At 45.9% G+C, this 24,942-nt stretch overlaps 1 protein-coding gene and 1 long non-coding RNA gene across 2 annotated transcripts in view; both read right to left on the bottom strand.

Annotated features, from left to right (window-relative positions):
- The window catches only part of CASTOR1 (cytosolic arginine sensor for mTORC1 subunit 1), a 32,313-nt gene extending 14,288 nt beyond the window's left edge, over nt 1-18,025 (bottom strand). Inside the window, exons 1-2 of the mRNA XM_072983682.2 lie at nt 17,796-18,025; nt 13,249-13,319 (exon numbers count right to left, since the gene is read on the bottom strand). Of these exons, the coding sequence (XP_072839783.1) occupies nt 13,249-13,319; nt 17,796-17,908 (184 nt within the window). The 5' untranslated portion in view covers nt 17,909-18,025. The remainder of the gene's footprint in view (nt 1-13,248; nt 13,320-17,795) is intronic.
- Nucleotides 1,092-7,669, bottom strand: LOC144584741 (uncharacterized). Its single transcript, XR_013539168.1, has 2 exons — nt 6,994-7,669; nt 1,092-6,956 (listed from the first exon to the last, which is right to left on the bottom strand). It is a non-coding gene; the product is annotated as an uncharacterized LOC144584741 (long non-coding RNA).
- Nucleotides 18,026-24,942: the final 6,917 nt, after the last annotated feature.

Here is a 24,942-nt window from a genome sequence, read left to right as displayed (position 1 = left end):
GAGACGCTGTCTATGCTCTAGGGCCAAACTCAACATGGCAGCATTCCAGCAAAGTTCCCCAAAACATTTGGGGAAGCAGCTCAGAGACCCCCCTCGTCCAGAGCAGGACAGCAGCAGGGAGCAAGGAGCAAAAGCCCCCACCCGCGTACCCCACTGTCAGGGGGATCATTTGGACTCTGCTTCCCAAAACGGGTCCCTAACTTCTAAAAATATAATCAGGGGAGCTATGTTTCAATGCCTTGAACACCCCCTGGTTCAGCCTGGCCCTTGGTCTGCTGTGGCTTAGAGGGAAAAAGAAACTGGGGAAAAAAAACACTTTTATGAAATATTTTTTTCACCAGCAGCCTAAGCATTTGGCTCTTACTTTGCTCTGGGCAAATAATCACCCTCTACAAGGCCAGAGGAGTGATCTGGCAGCTTCTGTGGCAAAGGAACACAGGAAAGGGAGGCCAGGACATCCGTCTCTGCCTTCCAATGGAAGATAACCTCTGAGCATTTACAGAGTGCACTCCTTTCATGGTCCAAAAGTACCGTATTTTTCCATGTATAAGACACCCCCATATATAAGACACCCCCACTTTTCTAACCCAAAATTAAGAAATCTAAGTGGGGCTTAGCAAGTGTAGGGGGAAAGGGATCAAAGCGCTGCAGGATCACTTTGATCCCTGCTTTCCCCTCCACTTGTTTTTGTTCTCTCCTCAGCTTACTTCCATGTATAAGACAACCCTCAATTTTTAGTCTAAAGATTTTAGAGAAAAGTATAGTCTTATACATGGAAAAATATGGTAACTATGCCTTACCCCCGCATTTGACATCAAACTTGGCTGGAAAATTGCTTTGTTGGGGTCTCCAGTTCCAAGAACCTTCTAGCCAGCTTAGCTCTTACATCTGAGAGCTGTAGTCCTAGAAAAAAAAGTAACTTCTCCAAGCGCTGGGTTAGATGGCACAACTTTCCACTGCTGGCACTCTCTGCTTGTTTCACAAACCAAACATAGCTGTATATATTTTTTTAATTGCATTCTTTTAACACACCGCCAAGAGGCACGGTGCAGCATCTCTCTAGCGGCTTTTATTTTTTTTTAAAAAAAAAAAGTTTTAATAAGCAAGGAAGGTTAACAGAACAGAGATTTCCACCAAACCCCTGAAATCCAGAGCCTCCGTTTGTTAAAAAATCGCAGCCTTTTGGCTCCAAGCCTGTGTCCGGACCAATCAGCTTCAGACGCCTTTGACACGCCTGCTCCCACCCACGATAAACTGTTGGCTAGTTGAGGGGGGAAAAACACCCCTCCAGAATGAACCCAAGCCAAAATGGACTTGGGAAAAAATCCTTGGCTAGAAAACAGGGAGGAAAGGAAAGGAAGAGATACATGAAGTTCTCGGACGAAAGGGCTCGTTTACAGGCTGGAGGAGTGCTTGGGCAGGATCCTGTTTTTGTAACTACAAGAGCCAGAATCCTGTTATCGCCCCCCCCATTCCGTTCAAAAAAAAAAGATTTACAAGCTCTGCTCATGCAGATGGAGAAGATTCCAGGAGCAACCCGGTCCCTAAAGAGCTTTAGGCTTTAAAGCAGGGGTGGGCAAACTGACCCCCTGAAGGAGTGGCCGGACTACAGTTCCCATCAGCCTTCACCAGCAGAGCCAATGTGATCAGCTGCTCTCCCAACATGATCTGGAGGAAAGAACTCTGCCCATTCCCACCAAAGAGGCTAATTTAGAACCTCCAAGAGAAGCGCCTCTTGGAATCAGAAGCGAAAGAGCCACCCAATAAGTACAACTTTTCCCCTCCAGAATGGGCTGTCCATTAATCCTCAAAAGCCCACAAGTGAGACCCGGGACCAAGGATCTCACAGAATCATGGAGTCGGAAAAGACTCTTGTGGCCATTGAGTCCAATTCCCTGCTCGAGGCAGGAATCCCAGTCAAAGAAGATCTGGCAGAGGGTGGTCCAATATTCTCTCCGAGGTCTTAGATTTCTTAGAAAAGACAGCACACATACATTGGAAAGAATGTGCCTTATATCCAGTAAGATCCCTGACCTCTCTAGAGAGAGATCCCAGTGACCCTGAGTTTCAGGCAGAACCTATTTCAGCCCTAGGGTTAGGCATCTGGCTCTGGGGCACTGCGCTTTGTAAAAACAGTCAGCCTGTGTAGCCTTGCGAAAGCTGTACAGTTCCAGAGAGCCCCCACCCCAAGAAAATAACAGTAAACTACTTCTAAGGACCCTCAACCTAGAAAACCTGGAAAGGGTCACTTTCAAAATGAGCTGGATGGTATGTACCATATTTTTCAGTGTATAAGACTATACTTTTGTCTAAAGCCTTTAGACTAAAAATTGAGGGTCGTCTTATACATGGAAGTAAGCTGAGGAGAGAACAAAAACAAGTGGAGGGGAAAAGCAGGGATCAAAGTGATTCTGCAGAGCTTTGATCCCTTTCCCCCTACACTTGCTAAGCCCCACTTAGATTTAATTTTCGATTAGAAAAGTGGGGGGCGTCTTATATATGGGGGTGTCTTATACACAGAAAAATATGGTAATTATCATTAATAGCTGGTGTATGATGTGCCGTCAATTCTGAACCAACTTACAGCAACCTTAATATGGCTTTCAAAGTAAGTGAAATATTTAAGGCGTTTCATCCCCATCAGCTTTTACAGCCAAGCAGAGATTCCATACCACATCTCCTGCATCCTCGTTCATCACTCTATCCAGTACATCACACTGGTAAGAAAATGATGCCATAAATGGGTCCAAGGAGCTTTCTACAAGCAAAACCAACATTCTACCGTTCAGCTACAGGCTTCCCAAAAACACATTCATGTGGATTTACAAGCTCTCTCCAAACCTGTTGAGATTCACACGGGGGAAAGGGGTTTACAAAGCAGCCTCCTTTAGCTGTAACCCGGCTTATGGGTCGAGCACGTCCATGGCCCAAATAAAGGCAGCCGTTTCTCGGGATCCAGCTGCATTCAAAACCAGTTCATCTGTTTCTTTAAGATCTGTCTTGCTTTTCTCCCAAGACTGCTCCCCCCCCCAGTTAAAAATGAGTGGCTCTCCTATTTGGATTTAGATCGGGTAGAGTCTTAAGAGTTGAAATCAGCCCATGTCCCCGAGCCGTGAAAACAGGCCAGGGGCCACAAGCAGCCAATTCTCGACCAACACAAATCTCAGTTCAGCAGGAATTTGCCGGGTGACCTTGAGGGAGGCTCTGGTTCCCGATCCATCATCTCCCCACCTCCACCAGCAAGCCAAAGACCACACCCTGCTCCCTGTCCTCCAGTAAAGGAATCTGCTCCCCTGTAAACATAGACCTATGAACATTAAATACCATTTCCCAATATATCCTTATGTCTTTAGGCCAATGCATGCCGCAAGAGGACTCAGAACACCTTGTACAGAACACCACACCTGGGAAAGGAAGGTGTCGAGCGCGGAAAGGTTGCAGGCGAGGGATAAAGGAGCAGGAAAACTGTGCCCTATAAGGAAAAGAAAAAGAAAACATGCAGGGATTTTTACTTGAGGACACAGCAGAGCTCTGTAAAAACATGTGTCGTTTGGAGAAAATACAGAGGAGGAATTCTCAGAATTAGGGCTGGAGGTCTGGAAAGGATCCCCGCAGATCATTTCATCCAGCCGCCGGCCAGTGCAGGAAATCCAAGTCGAAGCGTTCCTGGCAAAGGGCTGTCCCACCTCTGCTTGAAAATGTCCAGTTTGGAAAAGGTTCCACTCTCTTAACAAACCCCAGAAGCCTTGTCCAAAATCCTCCTCCCTTTCACCCTCAGTTCTTCCGGAAGCGTCCTTTCTTGTCGTTTGAATGTCCTACTTTCTGGAACAGTAGAGATAACAAGACTGCTTCCTCTTCCGTGAGGCAGCCTTGGAGACCAGCAGAGAAGGCTTGATTTTTTTTTTTTTTTGCACCCTCTCTTATTTTTCTATTCGGCAGACGAAAAATACTCAGTTCTCTCAACCGTTTCTCATAGCTGTGGGTTTCCGTATCCATCACCACGTCGCTCACCTCCTTCTGGATGACTTGCTTCTTGTCCATATTCTTTTAAAACTGTACTGTCCCGAAGTGGGCAAGTGACGCGTGACGAAAAGCAGAATACAGAGGCATGACGCTTTCCTTAAATCTGGACACACTCTGTCCACTGAAGCAGCCTAGCAAGGTATCAGCCTTTTCTCTGCTGCCCCCCCCACACACACACACAGCTGACCCGTGCTTGCCTCATGGTAAGACCCTCGACCCTTTCCACACCGATTCCTGCCAAGGGAGATGCCACTCATATAGGTGCACCCCTTTTTTTCTCACCCAAATGCCATTTTTTTGCATTTATTCCTATTGAAATTCATTCGGTTTGTTTTGGCCCCATTTTCTAATCTGTAAAGGCCATCTTGAAACCTCCCGTATTCCAAAGTATTAGCCTCCGCCACCCTGATTTTTTCTTAGGGGTGGGTCTTTTGCCAATTTGAAGAGCATCGCCTTACCCCTTAGTAATTTGTCATTGAACTACACCAAGTCCCAGACAGAACCAAGTTGCAGGTCACACCGATGCCTAGAACCGACCAGGGACGTTGGCAAGCCTGAATCCTCCAGCCCCAAACCCAAATCCCTATTAAAAACAAGTCTCCCCCCCCTCCAAGAAAAAGGGAAGGGTGGATGAGTTCGGGGTTGTGAGTCAAGACAGAGTCATTGGGGGGGGGAGTTGCCAGTATGACTTGAGTCCGACTTGACCATTCCTGGAACCGACACAGTTGAAGGACGGGGCATGCAGGAGGACCAAGAAAGAACTTCTTCACAGTGCTTCAGGCGCCTTTGTATACAGTACCCCACAAAATACGGGGTCACCTACTACAGGATGTGGTGAGGGCCACCATCTTTGAGAGTCCTTTTAAAAAAAAAACAACATTCATGCAAAACAAGGCTATCTACGGGTCACCCATCCCAACGGCGATAACATTTCTCACCAGATCAAAGGCAGACGGTCTCCATCAGAGCTTAGGAAGCCTTACTTTTGGGGGGACTACAATACCCAGAATCCCCACTCTGCACACAGAGGTACCTATCAGCGCTGGTCCAGATCTTCGAGAGAGTGTCTCCTTCGGGACCAACCTGGTAGACCCAACGCCCATGACCCATTTGAAAGACGCCACGTCCTGTCTGGCGTTGAGGGAAAATCGGCCAGAAGAGAGATGGAGACCTCAAGAAGACCGTGAGGGGCGTCCTCTCCATGTGACCCTCATTCATACTGTCTGACCAACGCACTAAAATGTCCCGGTTCTGACACGCAAGATCGCTTGTGCACGGCATGTCTTGATTTTTCAGATGTTTTCTGCTGCCGGGACTCCTTTGGTTTTCACACGTTCTGCCTTGTTCCATGGGGTTGTTTTGTTCCTCGGCACAAATACAGTTGTGCCCTGCTTTACGATTACCCCCACATTACAATGAATCCGCTTCATGATGATGTTTTTGCAATCGGTTTTGCGATTGCAAAACAATGGTCTAAATGGGAGAATTTCGCTTTGCGATGATCGGTTCCCTGCTTTGGGAACCAATTCTTCGTATTACGATGATCTTCACAGCTGATTGTCGGGTTTTCAAAATGGCCACCAGGTGATTAAAATGGCTCCCCACTGTGTTTAGGGACGGATTCCTCACTATACAGGCACTGAAAATGGCCGCCGTATGGAGGATCTTCGCTGGACGGTGAGTTTTTAGCCCACTGGAACGCATTGAACCGGTTTTCAATGCATTTCAATGGGCTTTTTATTTTCACTTTATGATGTTTTCGCTTAACAGCGATTTTACTGGAATGGATTATCGGCGTTAAGTGAGGCACCGCTGTATAAAGGGATGCGAAAGCAGGTTCAGGAGCTTCTAAATAAATAAAGAGGGCGTCCAGCCTCAGGTGACACAACTGAACAAAACAACGGATACATGTGTGCCTGGCAGAACGTGCTGAGGTCTCCGTTTGTGGTCTACATTTCTAAGCCACTTTCCCAATGTTTGCGTTTGAGTGCGTGCACGTGCATGGGTGGGTGGGTGGGAAGCATACCAACTGAAAGCAACGTATTCCGTCTTTTGCTCAAATCAGCATTTCCCAATGCAGACAAAAGAGTTACTTTTGCACAGTCTGTCCGGCGCTCCGTTCCAAGGAAACAGGATGGAGCCATACACAAGAACAATCATCTCCAGGCGGAGTCTCTGGGCCCGTAGGAAGCCTGGGACCTGGAAGGAATCCACTGGCTAGCAAAAAAAGCAAGAAAGCAGGAAAGCATTTAGATTCGGAGAATTAAAACCCAACAATTGCATCTCGCAGCAAAAGAGCCGGGAGAGATTTTTGTTGGCCTTAATTTCCAGCAGAGTCTGGAAGTGGTGACCTAGGAGAAAGGATCTTCAAACAAATTTTTTTTGGAATGAACTCACTGGCCATTGTTTTCATGCAACTATTTTCTGTGTGGATCTTATAAAATATTTTCCTTTCCTACTTTGGAAAAATATTCCGAGAGAAGGTGTGAGATCCTTCTCTCAGAAGTTGGAGGCAAGACGTTATATGTAGCCAGTTATTTGAAATGGCATTGTGTTTCAATCAACTCGTTATTTCGAAATTAACTCTTTCTGCAAATGAATTTACGGCAAGGCGGATCTGATTTAAATCAAAGTGATCACAATATAAATGCAGAAAAAAAATGATTTTTTGATGATTCAAATTAAAAAATTGATTTAAAAAAAATTAAATTGTGATTTAAGTCAATTTGATTCTTTTAAAAACATCATTGATTGTTATCCGCCTTGCTTTTGGATTGCCATCGAAGGAGGGAAAACCCCATTCCTTTTCCAGAGTAATGGAATTATTGCAGCTCCTTTTATGATTTCAGCGCTGCAGCCTTTAAAAAGGGTGGAGGATAAACACTTCCCCCATTCGAATAATGGTTAATGCTTTAACTCTACACTGTTGTCGACTGAGAAAAGGTGAACAGACAGAGAGCACGTTTGTACTACAGTTCAGTGCTATGTAGCCTTCATATTTTTAAATAATTATTTGTCTCTTCCTGACAAAACATTTCTTAATTTACCTGATTCTGCACTCATGATGTTGCATTTTTCCTGCCATGCAAACCAGGTCTGCCTTGTCTCCATAAAGAGACATTTTCCCTGGTTTTCAACCCTTCCTCTTTCTGATTTTTTTTCATTTAAGAAACAAAAATGCAAAATAAAAAAATGTCTAATAAAACAAACAAAAAAAGATTTGCAAAAACAATATACATAAATTGAACACCTTAAACTACACACTGACACAACAGTGGGCTCCGCCTTCTGAGAGCATGGATTATCTCTTGTGGTGATGGTTGCAGGCGAGATATTTTAGCCGTACGCTGTTTCCCATTTGGGTTTTTTTCCACAGCCAGAACCTCCAGGTTAGATGCTTTTAATTAATGTCGATGCGTGCACACACAGAGAAAGGGTCCAACGAGGAAGTGGGGGTTTTAACCTATTTTTAAAAGTACTGTATATCTAAGATTTCTTGAAGAGATGCAGTTCTTAGAAAAGTGGCTTTTTAAAGAAACATTTGAAAGTAAATTCCAATAAACCCCACACTTCTTTGTAAGATGGCAGAGTAAAGGGGGCAAACTTCTGTTCCATCTGCATTAGCCTTATATTACAGTGGTGCCTCGCTTAAAATGGCCGCGCGCAGTGTTTTCGCGCCCTGCCCTCGCTTACCGAGGGCGCGAAAATGGCTGCGGATGGGGAAAACTTCGCTTAACGGTGAGTACAGAAGCCATTGGAATGCATTGAACTAAGTTTAATGCGTTCCAATGGCATTTTCCATCCTGTTTAGCGATGTTTTCTTATAGCGATGGTTAATCCGGAACGGATTAACCTCGCTATGCGGGGCACCACTGTACTTAGTTGGAAAGTCAAGGGTTCCTTTTAGCAGAATGTAACTATTACAGTAAATACAAACAGGGGGCCTTGAGATGGTAACTAATTACTTATAGTAACTAATTACTTTAAAAATAACTTTACAAGCCCCTATCCTTCCTTCCATGCACTTTCTCTGAACAGCTTACTTAGTACCAATTATTGCTAAGGCATGTAGGAACTAAAGTTAAACAGAAATATCATCCCCTTGCCGCACGGAACTACAGCAAGACTCCCATATCCACGGGGGGATCGGTTCCAAACCCTCCTACAGATGCTGAAAACGCAGTGAACACTATACATACCGTATTTTTCTGTGTATAAGACTATACTTTTGTCTAAAATCTTTAGACTAAAAATTGAGGGTCGCCTTATACATAGAAGCAAGCTGAGGAGAGAACAAAAACAAGTGGAGGGGAAAGCAGGGATCAAAGCCATTTTATCCCTTTCCCCCTACACTTGCTAAGCCCCACTTAGATTTCTTAATTTTGGATTAGAAAAGTGGGAGACGTTTTATACATAGGGGGGTCTTATACACGGAAAAATACGGTATCATGGTCTCTGCTTCCCTCTAGTGGACAGTTATGGTAATGACTTTGCTATATATATTCTTAGTAATTTTAATATTTTCAGAGCGTGGGTAAGTGAATCAGCAGATACGGATCCCGTGGATAAGGAGGTCCTATTGTAATGGCAGCTAAGGAAGGCACTAGCATTTGCATACAAACAGCAAAGAGTGACACAATCCAACACGCATATACACACACACAAAAGCAGTGTCACAGAATTGCTAATCTGAAACAAGAAATGCACAAGATTGTAATGATGACTCTTCTCCCTTCCTCCCCCCCAACATCTGCTTCTACCCAGAGGGATCCGATGGGTAAAACTGCTAAGGATGGAAAATTGGCTCACTGGGGGTTTGTCCCAGGCCTTAGAACACAGAGAAAGTTGCCCAAGCGTTCTGGGCTGGATAATGACTTTGGAGTCATTCAATGCAGATTCAGTCTCTGTTTACCATGCCGAGATGAGATACAGTGGTGCCTCACTAGACAGTTACCCCGCATGACAGTTTTTTCGCTAGACATTAACTTTTTGCGATCGCTATAGCGATTCGCAAAACAGTGATTCCTATGGGGGAATTTCGCTGGACAATGTTTGGTCCCTGCTTCACAAACCGATTTTTGCTAGACAACGATTTTGACAGCTCCCTCCGCGCTCACAAAACAGGTGTTTTCAGGACCTAAGCTTCGCAAGACAGCTATTTAAACAGCTGATAGGCGGTTTGCAAAACGGCTTTCGTATGGCCGATCTTCACTAGACAACGACGATTTTCCCCATTGGAACACATTAAACAGGTTTCAATGCATTCCAATGGGGAAGTGCTTTTTGATAGACGATGATTTCGCTAAACAGCTATTTCAGTGGAACAGATTATCATCGTCTAGCGAGGCACCACTGTATTTCTGGGAGCCAACATGAACATTGGGGTGGGGGGCTCTCCTTTTCTGCCACCCCCATCCCTAGCAAGAGGAAGAGGAGAGAAGTTCCCTGTCAGCCTTCGGCTTCGGCCACCGGGCAGTGCTAGCCAGGTAGCTTCCCCACCCCCCATCCCTTTTCTCCCGAGGGCGAAAATCCTCTTCCATGGGAACGGTGCAAAAAACAATATATCCCACCGTGTTGGAAGAGCCGCGCCTTCCAGCTGCTTTGAAAATGTGCTGCCAAACCCGATCCTGGAGAAAATCCAGGAGCCGGTCACACCGAAGCTGCTGTTGTCAGCACTGGCCAGGCCGCCCGGGGCCGCTTCCTCTCTCCCTTCCTTGTTCCCTTCCCCGAGCGGGGTAAATAAAACAGATTTACAATGCCAAGATCTGCTGTCCATCTCTTCCCTTTCAGACTTGCGGGGGATTGGGGGAAAAAACTCCTTGATCACAACCTTGAACCCAAGGTTACCATGATCATCCTTTTGTTTTATGTATTCTAGTGATTTACTACATCGGCAAGGCACTGGAAATCGCTTTTTAATGCCCAACTGATAGTCCTAACCATTTCTTGTATGTCTAAAGATGATTAAAAACATTTCTCTAGGACCACGTTTGGGGTGGGTATCATATTCTGGAGAATCCTGCTCTCATAAACCCTGAAAACAAGGCTCACGGATGTTTGGAACTCACTGGCAATGGTGCAGCTAAAAAATATTGTAAATAAATAAATATAAATAAATAAAAGAGATGGCAGAATGAAGGAACTCTTCTGAGAGGCTAGCTTTCAAGCAGAAGATTGAAGGTCTAGCATCTCCGGGCGAGACTGGTAAAAACCTGGCCGGAAGGTGCTAAGAAGTTTCTACCAATCAATCATTCCCACCCTTTTACATCTTAGACACTACAAGGCACTATAATAAAAGATTGTGGGTGTCTCCGTGCCAAAAACAAGAGGCTCCCCTCACCCCCGAGCGGATATGAATAGATTTAAAGCCCTTCCGTTCTTACTTTTATCATTTTACTAAGCTGCAAGGATATAAAAACTGCGGCAGGATAAAACAAAAATAAATCAGAGTGAAAACCAGCAACGCTGCTGGCCGATGTGACTTTTACTGCGACAGGAACTGCAAGGGAGTGAAACAGAATAAATTCTTTGCCGAGCTTACAAAAACTTTCCATCCCGCCTGGATTGATTCTGGGTGTCACCGACGAACAGCGACTGAGAACCAATGATTCGCACAGAACGCCGGGATTTTAGGAAGCCTTCCCGCAAATCAACCGTCCAATCCAGGAAAAAGCCTCTCGCTTCTCCATCCAAAGAAGACATTTCTTCTTGCTCCCAAGGCAAAACGTCTGAGTGACGCCCGAGCGCTGGACCCAACTCAGGAGACTCTTTGCATTAGTACAGTGGTGCCTCGCATAGCAATGATAATCCGTGCAGCAAAAATCGCTGCAAAGCGATTTCGTCACTGTGCGGTTTTTAAAAGCCCATAGGAGTGCATTGAAACCCCTTCAATGCGTTCCTATGGGCGTCAAACTCACCTTTAAGCGAAAATCCTCCATACGGCCACCATTTTCGCTGCCCGGTAAGCGAGGAATCCGGGCAGAAACACAGTAGGCGGCCATTTTCTTTACCCGGCAGCCATTTTGGAACTGCCGATCAGCTGTTGGAAAATCATCGCTATGCGATGATCGGTATGTGAAACAGGGTACCGATAATCATGAAGCGATTTTTCCCTATCTAAATCATCGCAATGCGATCGCAAAAATTCATCGCTATGCGGATTCGTCGTTAAACGAGGCACCCGTTAAGCGAGACACCACTGTACAATCAAAAAATCTTTCCAGTTGTGTTTGCAGGTCTTTTGTATTTTTAGAGGGGCCAGAGGGAGGTACCTCAAAGGTAAGAGGAAGGATCCAGGAGCAGAAAAGAGGGACTGATCACAGAGCAACAAGTGGGTGCCGGGCCCCATAAGATGCACTGTTTGACCTTTATCTCGTGACAGTGTACGCTGCAACAGGAAGCTGCAGACAAGGGAAGGCAGAAATACCCCAAAACGGGAGCAACTCTACATTTGGACCCGGTGCCAAGCTGGGATCATTTTCATATCGCTCTCACCCTTCTGGGCATAAGCCCAGGCTTTCACAGATGTTCAGATACCCTACAGAGATCCGCCAGTAAGGTTCGCCTCCAAAACAAGCCCAGCCAAGCCTGCACCGGAGGGACAGATGTCTACTGCTGACAGACCCAACCGGGGGGTCCTGCCAAGCCAAACAGCCCATGTTTACAGATTTGCACCAACATTAAATAACCTCTTGTTGTTCTTGTTTTCTAAAAGCAGAATTTAGACTCCACAGGCTCACAAATCTCAAAACTCCACCACAGAAGATAAAAAATAAGAACAGGAAGGAAGAAAAGGACACATCGGCTAGAAGGATTTGAAGCCCTATTGTCCAGAATAAGGACTTTTCCAAGATGCGGCCAAGTCCCTATTTAAATGAAAGCCAAGTGTGCTGCTTATATACCGCTCCGTAGTGCTTCAAGCACTCTCTGGGCGGTTTGCAACTTCATTCTGCAGGCGACACATTGCCCCTCACCACCACCAGCAAGCTGGGTACTCAAGTTACTGAACTCAGAAGGATGGAAGGCTGAGTGAACCTTGAGCCGGCTGGCTGGGATTGAACCCCGGGTCGTGAGCAGAGTTTCGGCTGCAGTCCTGCAGTTTAACCACCGTGTCAAAAGTCTCCTCTGCCTTCCTCACCCTTAAATCCAGAGGCTATTAAAGGGATGCTGGGTAACCTCAAGGGGGGTCATTAACCACAGGTCTACCAGCAAAGACCCTTAAACAGTTTAGGACAAGATTACCCCTCTTTTTTAACTACCTGAATTCTTGTCATCATCTCAGGCTATGATCCACCAGTTCTTGATGCAGTCAGAGGTTAAGTGGGGACAGACCAGAGAAGCCACTTTTAAAGTCCATACAGAGGCCCACCTTTAAGCATCGGTTTAAATGCTTTGTCCACTTTTCTATTTTTGTTATTTTTTTTTATCCGTTACTATGTACTGAAGAGGAAGCTGGATAGTAAGGAAAGCCAAAAGGGGAAAAAGTTAATTTTACAAATATCACAGATGACCAGAAAAAGAGGTATGTAGGTTGTAGATCCAACTTTCTGGGTTGGAGCGCTTAGCTGTGGAGCCAGAGGTTGTGAGTTCGATTCCCCCCACTGGACCTCCCAGGAAGAGAGCCAGCCTGGGTGGCCTTGGGCGAGCTTCACACAGTCCCAGGGCAACCCCCGCCCCCCGAAGAAGGGAAGGGGGAAGCCACAGCTAAATACTTCGTAGAAAGAAAGAAAAAAACACCAAGAAGGCTTGATCTACGTCAGAATCAATTTGATAGCACACAATGGTGTTAGATCAAATCCAGGCTGTATTCCCTCTAGAAGCAAAAATGTCTAAACTAGATTATCATACTTTGGCCATATCATAAAAAGGTAAGAATCATTAGAAAAGATAATTGTGTGGGGGAGGGGAGAGAAATGAAAGGCAACAGGAAAAGAGGAAGACATGAGATGGATCAGCTCTATACAGGAAACCACAGCCTAAAATTTGCAAGCGCTGAGCAGAGCTGTTTGCAACAGGACTTTTCAGAGGTCATTAACTCACAACGACTATTAATTCAATTGCATTACACCCCCCCCTTGGAAATTTTAACTGAGGAACCATGGAGAAAAGCTCTTATCACTATGCAACAAAATGAAGACAGCAGAGGGCAGAGAAATCTTGGGCCTGCCCAGGGGAGGAAACAGAGAGACCAGCCCACGACCATCAATGCCCGAGACAGTCCTGTACCTTTGAAGCCTTCCTCGTCCACCATAATGGTATAGTCTTCAGGCGTCTCAATTAAGCTGAAGAATTTGCACCTAGGGAGACAAAAAAGAATCCCAATTACCCTTCGGAGGTTAATTGTGGGAAGGCTCACCAGCCACCAAACCAGCCAGGTAAATGTCTTGCCGGCTAGGACCACCCACGATTCAAGGGAGGAGCGTCTGGAGGCTTCGGTTCGATCTAAAATTGGGATGATTCAGTTTTAGATCAGAGATGAGCACCATACGAGGCCGACAGATGCTACAGGACTGCGATCATCACACCCTTTTTTTTCTGACTAAGGCTGCTAAGATGTTTAGCCCAACATTTAAACCAAGACTAGCCAGGTGGGGTGAGCAACTGCACTATCATCCTACCTACAGTTCCAAAGGATGGGTTATTTCCCTTTGCATGGATGGGCACCTGGTGGCCCTCTAGGTATTGTTCAACTACAACTCCCAGTGTTCCCGGAGAGCACAAAACAGCCGCATGTCAATGACGTTTAAACCTCACGTTTATTCCCTTCTGCGTTCCCACAGCACACTCACTTATTCGTAGGAAACAGTGTGGATCCGATCCTGCAATCCTAGCAGGAAGGCGGGGACGGGAGGCAGAGGGAAATGGGACTTAAGCCAAGACCATTCACAGCTTTGACAGCTGGGGAGCCACCCCTGCCAAGAAAGTGGGCAAATCAGGACAACCTCTTTGCACCGACAGCCTTGACACTTAATAGGACTCCTTCCCTTCCCCTTCAGCTCCTTATCTGGGGATAAGGCTGGTCCGCCTTGCAGGGCTGTTGTAAGGACAATCAGGACCACGTAAAGTGCCAAAACTCCTACCGAAAAGCCAAGGTTCATAGATTCACATTTAAAATCGCACCCAAAGCCTGAGAAAAATACAAGAGGCAGAAAGAAAGAGCAGGCAACGGACCAAGAAATATATTGTTGGTGGACACATCTGGCGACTCGCCTTGTCTCCACAGGCGACTAGGAATTCGAAGCAGGGTGGGAAAGGAAAAATGAGAGCTTAATTTTAACATCAGCTCAGGAAAAAGCGTTCCCCCCCCCCCAAAAAACGATTGTTCTGATAAGATGCTACTCCTCTGCATTGCCATGCTGGCCGTAAAGAACACGAGTGGAGAATCTTTGGACTACGACTCCCATCATTTAGAAATATTCATGGATATAGCTCTGCATAAAATGTCAGGGTGGCCTACTATTTTTAGAGCATTAATTGGGACAAGGAAGAAACCAAGGTTCCAGTCCTCAATGAATTGTAAAATTCACTGGATGATTTAAAATTGTCTTTGCCAAACAATTTCTAACAGCTCTCAAACCCAGCTAGGGATGCATATTTTGGGGGGCTGGGGTGTGGGTGGTGGTGGAGGTGGCCCACAAATCCCATAATTCTCCATGCCAGAGGTTCCATCTCCCAGACACGTAATTTGTGCTCGCCTGGAGAGATGACCCAGGTTTGGGTAGGCCTAACTTCCTGTTTGAAAAGGATGTTTTGCTGCAACCATTGGCACAATTTCCTTTTCAAACAGGAAGTTAAGCCCATCCAAGGTGTGAGACTAGCTAGAGGGGCTTTTTCTCCAGGTGAGCACAAACTTAGGTGTGTGTAAGAATTGGATTGGGCAAGAAGGACTCTGAAAGTGGAGAATAATGGGGTCTGTAGTCCAAAAAATGCATGCTTACACCTGGCATTCTAGCTTCTCAGAAATTCCCTAGCAATCTACATATAGGCTTCTCTAGAAATAGTCTGGTTGCAGAATTTGTTTGTGGGCTTTGCTTCTTGTTCCTTCGACAACAAAAGCAGAACAAATTTCTAAACTTTTAAAAAAATGAAACTGAGGAAACTTCACTCTTTTTTGGGGGGAATTCAAAATTATCCCCACCAAAAGAAGATCTTAATAATCAGCCCATCTGCCCACAGTTGCTCCCTGCTTGATTCCTGCAAACCATCACACTTCAGTTGTCCAACTTCACCCAACAACATCAAGGAAGGGCCGACGAGGAGGAGGGGGGGTTGAAAAAGGAGAGAAATTGGAGGGAAGGGAAAAGCAATTGTTAAAAAAATAACAGATTGGGCCAACACTGGAAAGCAGGGTTAAGAGGCTGGTAAGAAGGGGGTGGTCAACAGATTGTCTGGTGGCTACACCTATAAAGCAAAGTCTGCCCAAGGCTCTCTAGAGGCTTAGGACTACAATCCCCATAATCCTTTAATTGCTGCCATTGATCTCTAGAAGGTCAGAGACATACACACCCCAGCCCTGCTCTAGACTCCGACAGAGAAACACTGCCCAAAAGGTAAAGTATCCCCTTGACATTGAGTCCAGTCGTGTCCAACTCTAGAGCGCGGTGCTCATCCCCGTCTCCAAGCCATAGAGCCAGCGTTCGTCCGAAGACACTTTCCGTGGTCACGTGGCCACTGCGGCTATACATGGAACGCTGTTTACCTTCCCACCGAGGTGGTCCCTATTTATCTACTCGCATTTTTACATGCTTTCGAACCGCTAGGTTGACAGGAGATGGGACAAGCGACGGGAGCTCACTCCATCGCGTGGATTCGATCTCATGACTGCCGGTCTTCTGACCTTGTAGCACAGAGGCTTCTGCGGTTTAACCCGCAGCGCCACCCACGTCCCACGCAGCCCAAACTGTTTGGAAGAGGCTAAAAGATGAGTTAGGCCCCACGTTTCTGAAAGACTGGAATTCTTTGGGTGTAGTTAAGCGGCTCTTTATTACTCTGCCAGGATCCAGTTCTTAAAAGGAAAGCAAGCTCCTCGAACAGACATGCATTGTCCCAGCAAAACACGATTTTCTATCTAAAACACTGTTTGACGTGAACCCTGGAATTTGGAGATTTCATAGAAGATCACATTGATTGCAAATCTTACTCTGTATTATGGCACCATTTTCAGATATTTTTACTTTATGAAAAAGGCCACAGTGTGACTCCACACCATAAAAAAGCAAGTTCTGTAATTACAGCATCATCCTCACTTCATGCTCTAGAAACTGGGGGTGGCAAAACCTTTGGCCTTCCGGATTTCGGGAATATTTATTCCCAGAATCCTTAACAACTGGTCATATTGGTTTGGACTGGTGGGGTCTGTAGTTCCAAATATATGGAGGTTTTCAAAGTTTCCCCTCCCTTCTTTTAAACTGTGCAAATTGGTGTATCTCTCTGTAGGAGTTACAGAGCGAGTGGCCAGTTCTGGGGGAAAAAAATGAACTGAAATTTTGATTTTAAAAAAATTAAAATGTAAGTCGATTTACTTTTGGTAGCTTTCACATCACAAACTAAGCAAATTCAAAACTCTTCCATCTTTTCGTCCTACACGTTTCAAAGGTATTTCTAGGGAAGGGAAAGAACCGAATTTTTGCTCGCCGGGATCAGATTCCATGCAAACATTTTGCATGTGTAGAATTTCAAAAACTGGACAGAACCTTCAACCAAATAAATCCGGAAAACCCTGCTAATTAATAATTACGGCAGACGGCCACAAAAGGGATGGTGAGTCATTGAATCAAACTCTTAAGAAAGGGTGGAGACTCATCCCCAGGGTTATAAAGAGCAAATCTCTCTTTTTTTAAAGGGGGAAAAATTTGCATCTCTTTTCTGCAATTAAAAAAAAGCAGATCAGAGAATTCTTTCACCCGATTGCTGTTTTGCCAGCTTGAGTGGAAGGAGGGTGAAGCCAGGATTTAGGAACACCCTGGCCAGCAATTAGAAACATTGGTTTGTTTATTTACTAAACTCCCGGGTAAAAAGTATCAAGCTGCAATCAAAACATTAGCCGGATTCCACACCAAACCATGAAAAAAAATAATAATCAAAGAACTGACAATAAAAAATGCAACAACCAGAAGGAAAAGTATTCCTTTAAAAGAAGGGGGGAAATACCCAATTTCTACACACATTCTGGGGCACACCTGATGTCTTTGACCCCCAGGTTGGTTAAAATAGGCCAGGTCTGGTTTGGGGGGGACAGAACCTCGGGTCGGATCCTGCCCCTTTTCCAGAAGCTCTGACCTCCCAAACTGCTCTGCATTTCTCCCCACAACCCACTTCCCAAGACCCGGGTGCACGTCGACACGCATGTGTGCCCGCAACCTGGGACCTAAGGCGCATAACCAACAGCGCTCACCTGAGCGGGGAGACGGGGGGGGGAACACCTGGGCCAGGATATTTGCATGCCCCAGCCTAATACACGTGTACACACACACACACACACACACACACGCCAGCAACTGGGCCTCCACCCCAATTTCTGGTCCAAACGCCCACCCACCCCCGCGCCCCAAAGATCGGGTCCATGAACTGTTCCTTGGCCCAACCCCTCGGAACGCCCAGGACACGTGTATGCGCATGCACACACACACAAAGAGGGCCGACCCAGCGCAGGCCGCGGCGCCCCTTCTGCGGCCACCCCCCCCGGGAACACGCGTCTGAGCGTCCCCACCTCCACCCCATTCCCCCCTTCCCCCCTCGTGGGGGGTGAGGGGCCCAATCCACCGGGACGGCACCTGCTGCGCTGGGGCAGGAGCAGCATCTTGAGGAGCGGGTGGGTGTAGAGCCAGAGGCCGTCGCGGGACAGGCTCAGGACCCGCACCCGGTGCTCCAGGATCCGGAGGTCCATGGCGCGCCTGCCCCGGCCCGGCCCGGCCTCGGGCTGCCCTGGCTCCTCGGCGGCGCGCCCGCAAGCAAGCAAGGCCCCGGCGAGAGAGAAGGCAGGCAGGCAGGCAGGCCGGCGGGGCCCGGAGCGGGACCGCCCTCCCTCCCTCCCCGCCTCGGCCCGGGCCCGGCCCCCGGAGAGGAGGAGCGCCCGGCCCCGGGATCCACCTCCCGGGCCATGGCCAGGTTCCTCCCTTCTGGAAAGCGCCGTCACTACAAAGCCCATCGTCCCCACCGCGGCCCCTGTGGGCTGCGGATTCTGGGCAAGGCAGTCTCTCTCCCCCCCCTCCCCAAGGACTTTGGATAAACCTCCCCTCCTTCGTCTCCCTCTCCACGGGGCGAAAGTCGGGGTGCATCGCCTTCCCAATTTGTCTTTTCTTTTAATCCTGGCACCTCTGAGCGTGTGCAGAGCGCCCTTCGCGGGCCTACCCGTGTTGGCGCCGTCCCTATGCAGCAGGGGGAGAGAACCCCTGTTTTGTTTTCTTTTGCCCCCTTTCTTTCCCGCAGGGCAGCCTGTGTTGCTTACAAGAACCGATTTTTACGCTTGACTTTTCAAAAATGTTTAAAGTCTTTGTTTTTATTTTTTTAAAAGAGATGTGCCACTTTCAAACAATGTTTGTTATTGTTTTTGGCATCTCCGGCTACCCCAGCCCTTGCAGAACAACAACAAATAAAATTTTTCAAAGAAATAAATAGTTGGCTTGTTTTTAAATAAAATGAGGGCAAAGTCAGCACTATTTATGGGCCACTATTTTGCATGGATCCTGTTTCCATCTGCTTTTTTCCTGCTGACAATGTTTATTAAAATACGGCTTGGAAACATTGCCATTTTGGACTACAGCATCCAGAATCCTGCAGCCACCATGGTTACGGGTCATGCTTTCCTGGGGCAGCCTGGGAGATGTAGTCAAAAAAAAGAGGGATACTTGCCAAGTTGAGTAGAAATACAGTTACCCAATGAGACAAAGAGCCATCCATTTATGTGATGAACTGGATTCTAATCCATCAAAAGGCTGATCCTGAGTATAATTTGTTAGTCTGTATAAGTTGCCCTAAGATATTTGTTTCTTGATATTGTAATAAGCAAACGACTGCCGAACCCTTTTCTTGGATATTTTTTGTGTGGCATTTTGTTTCTGGGCATGTGCAAAGTCCATTTCAGTTCCTCAAACAGAAAAAAAAAACCTTTCGAAAGAAAGAACTGCAGTATTATTTTTGTTTCCATAGGAAAGGGGTAAATGCACTTCTAGATCTTTTGTGCAATGGCACTCACAATCCCACATCTCACTTGTGTGAGACTAAGCCACACTGAAACTAGTGGGAATTACTTTTGATTAGGCATACAAGTGTAAGACTCCTACAAGATTAGGCAAAGACAGGTCTTATTGTATAGGACAGTGACAATGGACAACCTTTTCCCTTTCTTTTGAGAAGTATTAATCAGCATGATGGTCTAAGAAATGCCAGCTAGATTCAGAAAAGAAAGAGGTACTAGAGATCATACTGCCAAGACAGATAGGTGACTGGAGCTACCAAAGAATTTCAGTGCAGAGGAGTGAGTCTGTGCTGTATAAATTACAAGAATTTGACTGTGGATGATGGAAAGCTGTGGATCCTTCTAAGAGAAATGGATGTGCCACAACATTTGATTACAGAAAAAAAGAGAAAGAATGGTTTCCCACTGACAAATGTGTCAAACAACGATGCGTTTTATCTCCCTCAATAATCATGCGCAGAGCATATTTATTTATTTATTTATTTATTTATTTATTTATTTATTTATTTATTTATTTTATTTATATGCCGCCCACTCTACCCAGAGGTCTCTGGGAGGAGGATTGCCTTAACACATAAAAAAGAAAGCCTGTAAGTTATTCTTGCCCATTTTTTGGGAAAGAAAGAAAGAAAGAAAGAAAGAAAGAAAGAAAGAAAGAAAGAAAGAAAGAAAGAAAGAAAGAAAGAAAGAAAGAAAGAAAGAAAGAAAGTTTCCTACCCTCGCAGGTCCATCAAAATCTGCTGTCTGAGGCTACTGCCTCAATCTGCCTAATGATAGGGCCAGAATCATAGGTGAATCCTGGAATGTGGAACAAAGAAGGGACCATTGCCCTGGAGAACACCTTGCAGTCATCCAAAGGAATTAGCCACGGATGAAGAGCCCATGCCAGCTCAGTGGGGTGGCTCAACAGGGCAAATCAGCCCATATGGCGTGGCGTACCAGCCAGCTATACGCAAAGTCTCTTCCAGAATTTGAGTGGAACATATTAAAAATGTTGTTGCTTGTAAAGAATTATAATTTTCACGTAACCAGAATCAGCAACTTTTTTTTTGCACATACCAGCATGTTCACTCTAAACGCTGCAATTTAGACATAATCTATATTGTGCATTTACTTGATATTGCAAAAACAGTACTTTGGGGGTGAGTCAGGCTGAGTTAGCGATTTTGGACCATTTTCGGTAATTATAAAAATCCTCGTGTCTCAACAGTGGCTGCAATCCCATCGTCAGTCGCAGCCAGAGTAGGCCCATTAAATCAACGAAACTTACAGAGGGGTTACTATTGCTTGTCCTTATCATTTCTCAGAGTGGTATTTGTTCCTTTTTAATATCTGTATACATCTTGGTTTTAAATATTGTCTTTCAATGATGAAAGCTACCTTGGGCAGTTTACAAGTTAATTATGCATGCTACACATTCCCCCCTGCCCCCCAAAAAGCAAGCTGGGTACTCAATTTACCAACCTCAGAAGGATGGAAGGCTGAGTAAACCTTGAACCAACAAGCTGGGATTGAACCCAGAGGATGAGCAGAGTTTCGGCTGCAGTCCTGCAGTTTAACCACTGTGCCACAAGGCTCTTGATACGGAGTATCAAGCACTCCATGAGTCCTCACGTCATGATAATTAGCACCAGATGAGTATTAACATGCTCCGTCTTCGGATCACCTTCCCAAGGCCTGCTCTCTTCCACACCCTTACATTTTGGAACATCAGATATTCTCCTCTCCCTCCAGTTGGCTTCCACTTCTTTACTCCCAAGAGGCTTGTCTTCTTCGTGGCTGAGACTGAAACGTCCAGGAAGATGAAAGGCAGCTGATGATTCAAGTTGCGGCAGAAATCTCAGAATGCCAAAAGCAAATGTTCCTGCCCGAAAATTAAACAGACACCAGCCTTTGTTAATGGCCTTGATCTTGCCACATCTGAACAACCGGAGGTGTGGTTGCTACGGCTCGGCCCTTCCCTCTCCTTGGTAAAGTCCTCATTCCGCACGTCATGTTTACAGGCTCCCCCGTGGCCATTATTCCAGGGCCCTGGGGGTGTTCACACCACAGATTATTTCTGTTTTCCAGTAACGAAAGTCTCCTTAAGCTGTGTGTACTTTGTGGGGCAACTGATGTCACTCTTTTGCAGTGTGCTGGCAACTGCTCAGTTACATCCATGGCTCAGCGGTTGGGAGCACCCCGGAGCCAGGAGTTCGAATCCTCACTGGGCCTCCCGGAAAAAGAGACCAGCCAAGATCACTTTTAGAGCATGCATGGCTGACACAGAGCCCCTCCAGAGACCCCAGAAGTTGTTGCGTGCCTTCAAGATGGAACCGACTTACAATATGACTAGGGCTCTCAAGGTAGGTGAGATATTTAAGGAGTGTTTTTATTAGTCTCCACACTCCCCATGAGTTTCTGTGGCTAATTGGGAGGATTCGAACCCAGGCCTTACGAGTCCTTTATCCATAACACCACCCTATGTATTCCAGTAAAAATCCTGCAATACGCTAAATTGTTTTTTTTCCCTCCTAGTTCTGCTTCAGAAGGCACTGAGCTGGGCGAAGCCCTCCAGGTCCGTCTCGCTGGATGATGGGGCCTCTGACTTCTGCCCCACAACTCTGTATGGCATCACCTTAGGGGTGAGGGTGGGGGAGGTCGCTTTTCTGAGTTAACCTTGCAGTGGAAAATTTCCGCCTTACGGACACATTTTGTGGAAAGTTACATGCTGCTGCGGCCGGGTGACGATAATAGAGGGATGTGAGGCAACTACACTCCCCCCCCCCTTCAGTTATATTTCCAGTAAATCCAGATTTTAGGCGATGCTTTATCGAAGTCAAGGAAACGGCAGCAGCATTAGCTCAAGGATGAAAGCGAAATTACAGTCTGATTGATGCTGGCAAATATACTGTATGATCACAGCATAAAAACGTGCATTTTGGTCAGACCCACGGAATTCTGAGCACCGTCATGTACTGCTTAACAGCTGTGTGGACATCATTGGCCAAAATGCCCCAGCTGTCATGGTCACAGTATTCTCGGAGCTAAGTAGTCCAAAATGAGACATTTTTCACCTCCGGTCTTTATCAGACAATACGAGTTTTTCCATAAAACTGCACACATTTACCTAGGATTCAAAATAATAGCTCTGTAGCAGGAGCAGAAGTGGCCTTGGTTTAAGATGATGCCTCTTAACACAGGAATCCCAACATGTAACAATCAGGAAAGCTGTAGGCAACTGTCCGATACAGATCATTGCTGGTTCCCTTTCCAGTGCCGCCCAGTAAACTGCCTGAAAGGCCAAACTATGGCCACTGGGATTTTACTCTGGAGTAAGGGAAATTGCATTGAGTCATAGAGGTGATCTGCAGCCTTCTGCCAGCCACAGGCCTGGTCCCGTGACCCCCACGAACATGACCGGGAACACAACAGGCACCTTGTCAATTAGCCACCAAGAATCACACAACATACTCTGGAGTAAAATCCAGATAACTCAGCATTAGAAGAGTAGGTTCCTTAAATGCAGATCGGGCATGAATGTCGCTGCCTGAGGTCTTCCCACTTCCCCAACTTGGCAAAACAGCCTACTTGATTCCGTGGTGGGGCTTCAGGACAAAGCCGTATCCTTTCTTGCAAGCACGACACAAAAGACTCCCTGAATCATGTCTCTAGAACACTAACAAGACCTCGACTTTTCCAGTCAGGATGGTGAAGACTTAATACAAATTAACAGTAACTGTATTCTTGAAGGCTTTCACGGCCGGGATCTGTTGGTTGTTGTGGGTTTTTCGGGCTCTTTGGCCGTGTCCTGAAGGTTGTTCTTCCTAACGTTTTGCCAGTCTCTGCGGCCGACATCTTCAGAGGACAGCAACCTGTGCTCTAACAGTAGAACACCAGATCTGTTGCTTAGGGTTGCTGCTTCAATCTGCCTAAGGAGAAGGTTGGCCTTGAGCACTGGCAAAGATTATTTTTCTGGAGTCTTTCTTCAACAAAGCAAAGCAAAAGCGTACTGCTTATACACTCTAGCCATATTCCGTCCTGTGTCTCTGATGTAAAGCAAAGCAAAGCAAAGCAAAACGTGCTGCTTCTATACCACCCCATAGCGCTTCAAGCACTCTCTGGGCGGTTTACAAGTTAATTATACAGGCTACACATTGCCCCCCCTCCCCAGCAAGCTGGGTACTCATTTTACCGACCTCGGAAGGATGGAAGGCTGAGTCAACCTTGAGCCGGATACCTGGGATTTGAACCCCAGGTCGTGAGCAGAGTTTTGTCTGCAGTACAGGGGTTTAACCACTGCGCCACAAGGCTTCTGAAGTGATAATGCGCCATGTAGGCACTGAAGTGATAATGAGATGAATGGGAACTATGTGTAGCCTTTCAATGTTTTAAAAGTAACTAAGGGTAACTAGTTACTTATTAGAAAGAGAAAGGCAGAGCTCCTGTTTTTAGGTGGGAATTATCATGGGAATTAGTTAACCTTAGAAATCTTTGAATTATAAGGGTGGCAATAAAGTTCTAAAAGCAAACTTTTCAAATTCTGCGAAGTTCCATCGATTCCTGAGCAGGTAAGGGAAAAAAATCCAAATCCAAATGTAGACATGAATGTTTTCAAGCAGTGTCTGTCTGGCAGTGAAAGAGGGCACTTGGTCTGCGGGATTGTGCAGCTCCCTTGCTTTTATCATTTAATCTCCTCCCTTGATAAACACCAAATAATTAACTTCATGGTATTGTTATTGATGGCACGCTTCCAAATGGTCTGTGCTCGTTCTTGATTCATCACGTTATCCTCTCCCAGAAGAGCTTTGCCCAACATTGATCCTTCTAATAACCCTTAGAAACCAGTTTAGCTGAGAAAGTTTGAAAGAAAAAAAGGTTTCGCCAAGACCACCCAACAAGACTGACAGCTAAGAAGTCTTGAAATTCGATCTGCACGTTTAAGGCAGTGCTCGTGGGAATATGTAATGCCCAGGGTCAGACCTTGCTCAAAACCTGCATCCTGTAACAAGGAATTTGTGTTCATGACCATTTGAGCAGCAGTGTAGCAGACTCCCAGAGAAATCCAAAAGGACAATTGCCTGAATTGGTCCCAGAGCACATTTTGTAAGGTTAATGGCTCTTAACTGCTCGTTCAAGACCAAACCGTCTTCAAATAGGGATGACTTTCATGTATAGAAATGCGTTCTGGGAATACCCATTTCTCCTCCAGCTATTCTGAGGGTTGCAGCTAAGCTCTGAAGGAACATAAAAGGGTTTTTTTTTGGGGGGGGTTGATATCCTGTTACTCAAAAAGTGCTGGGGCTTTGATCTTGGTTGTGCTGAACAGATGCTCTTTACATGGAAAAGGTTCCAGTTTAGCATTCACTAGAATCGATATAGCACATAACCAAAAAATACTGACAGTTTCAGTGCACACGCGGAGGAGGAGAAATTATGGGGAAAAGCAACTTTAGAGAAATTAACCCTGAAAAGAAAAAGGATGACAGAATCACTGGGTAGGTTCTGTTTTGTTGTGTACTGTACATTTTGTTTAGTGCTGGTCTTTGACTGTAATCAATTCAATTTAATGATCAGGTACAAGATGTAATCTATAAGACATGGTGCCCTTTTATGGGTTTGAGGACTACCTCCGGACAGACGCATGGATTGCAAAGACTCGGTCAAACATTTTGGAAAGACATTCTGCAGAACGCTAAATGTCTTGGAGAAAACAAATTACAGTGGTGCCTCGCATGTTACCC

The sequence above is a fragment of the Pogona vitticeps genome, chromosome 14 (genome assembly GCF_051106095.1).
Source record: "Pogona vitticeps strain Pit_001003342236 chromosome 14, PviZW2.1, whole genome shotgun sequence".
Taxonomy (NCBI): Eukaryota; Metazoa; Chordata; class Lepidosauria; order Squamata; family Agamidae; genus Pogona; species Pogona vitticeps.
Note: the sequence above shows the minus strand (reverse complement) of the source record. Positions and strands in the feature narration are given on the sequence as shown.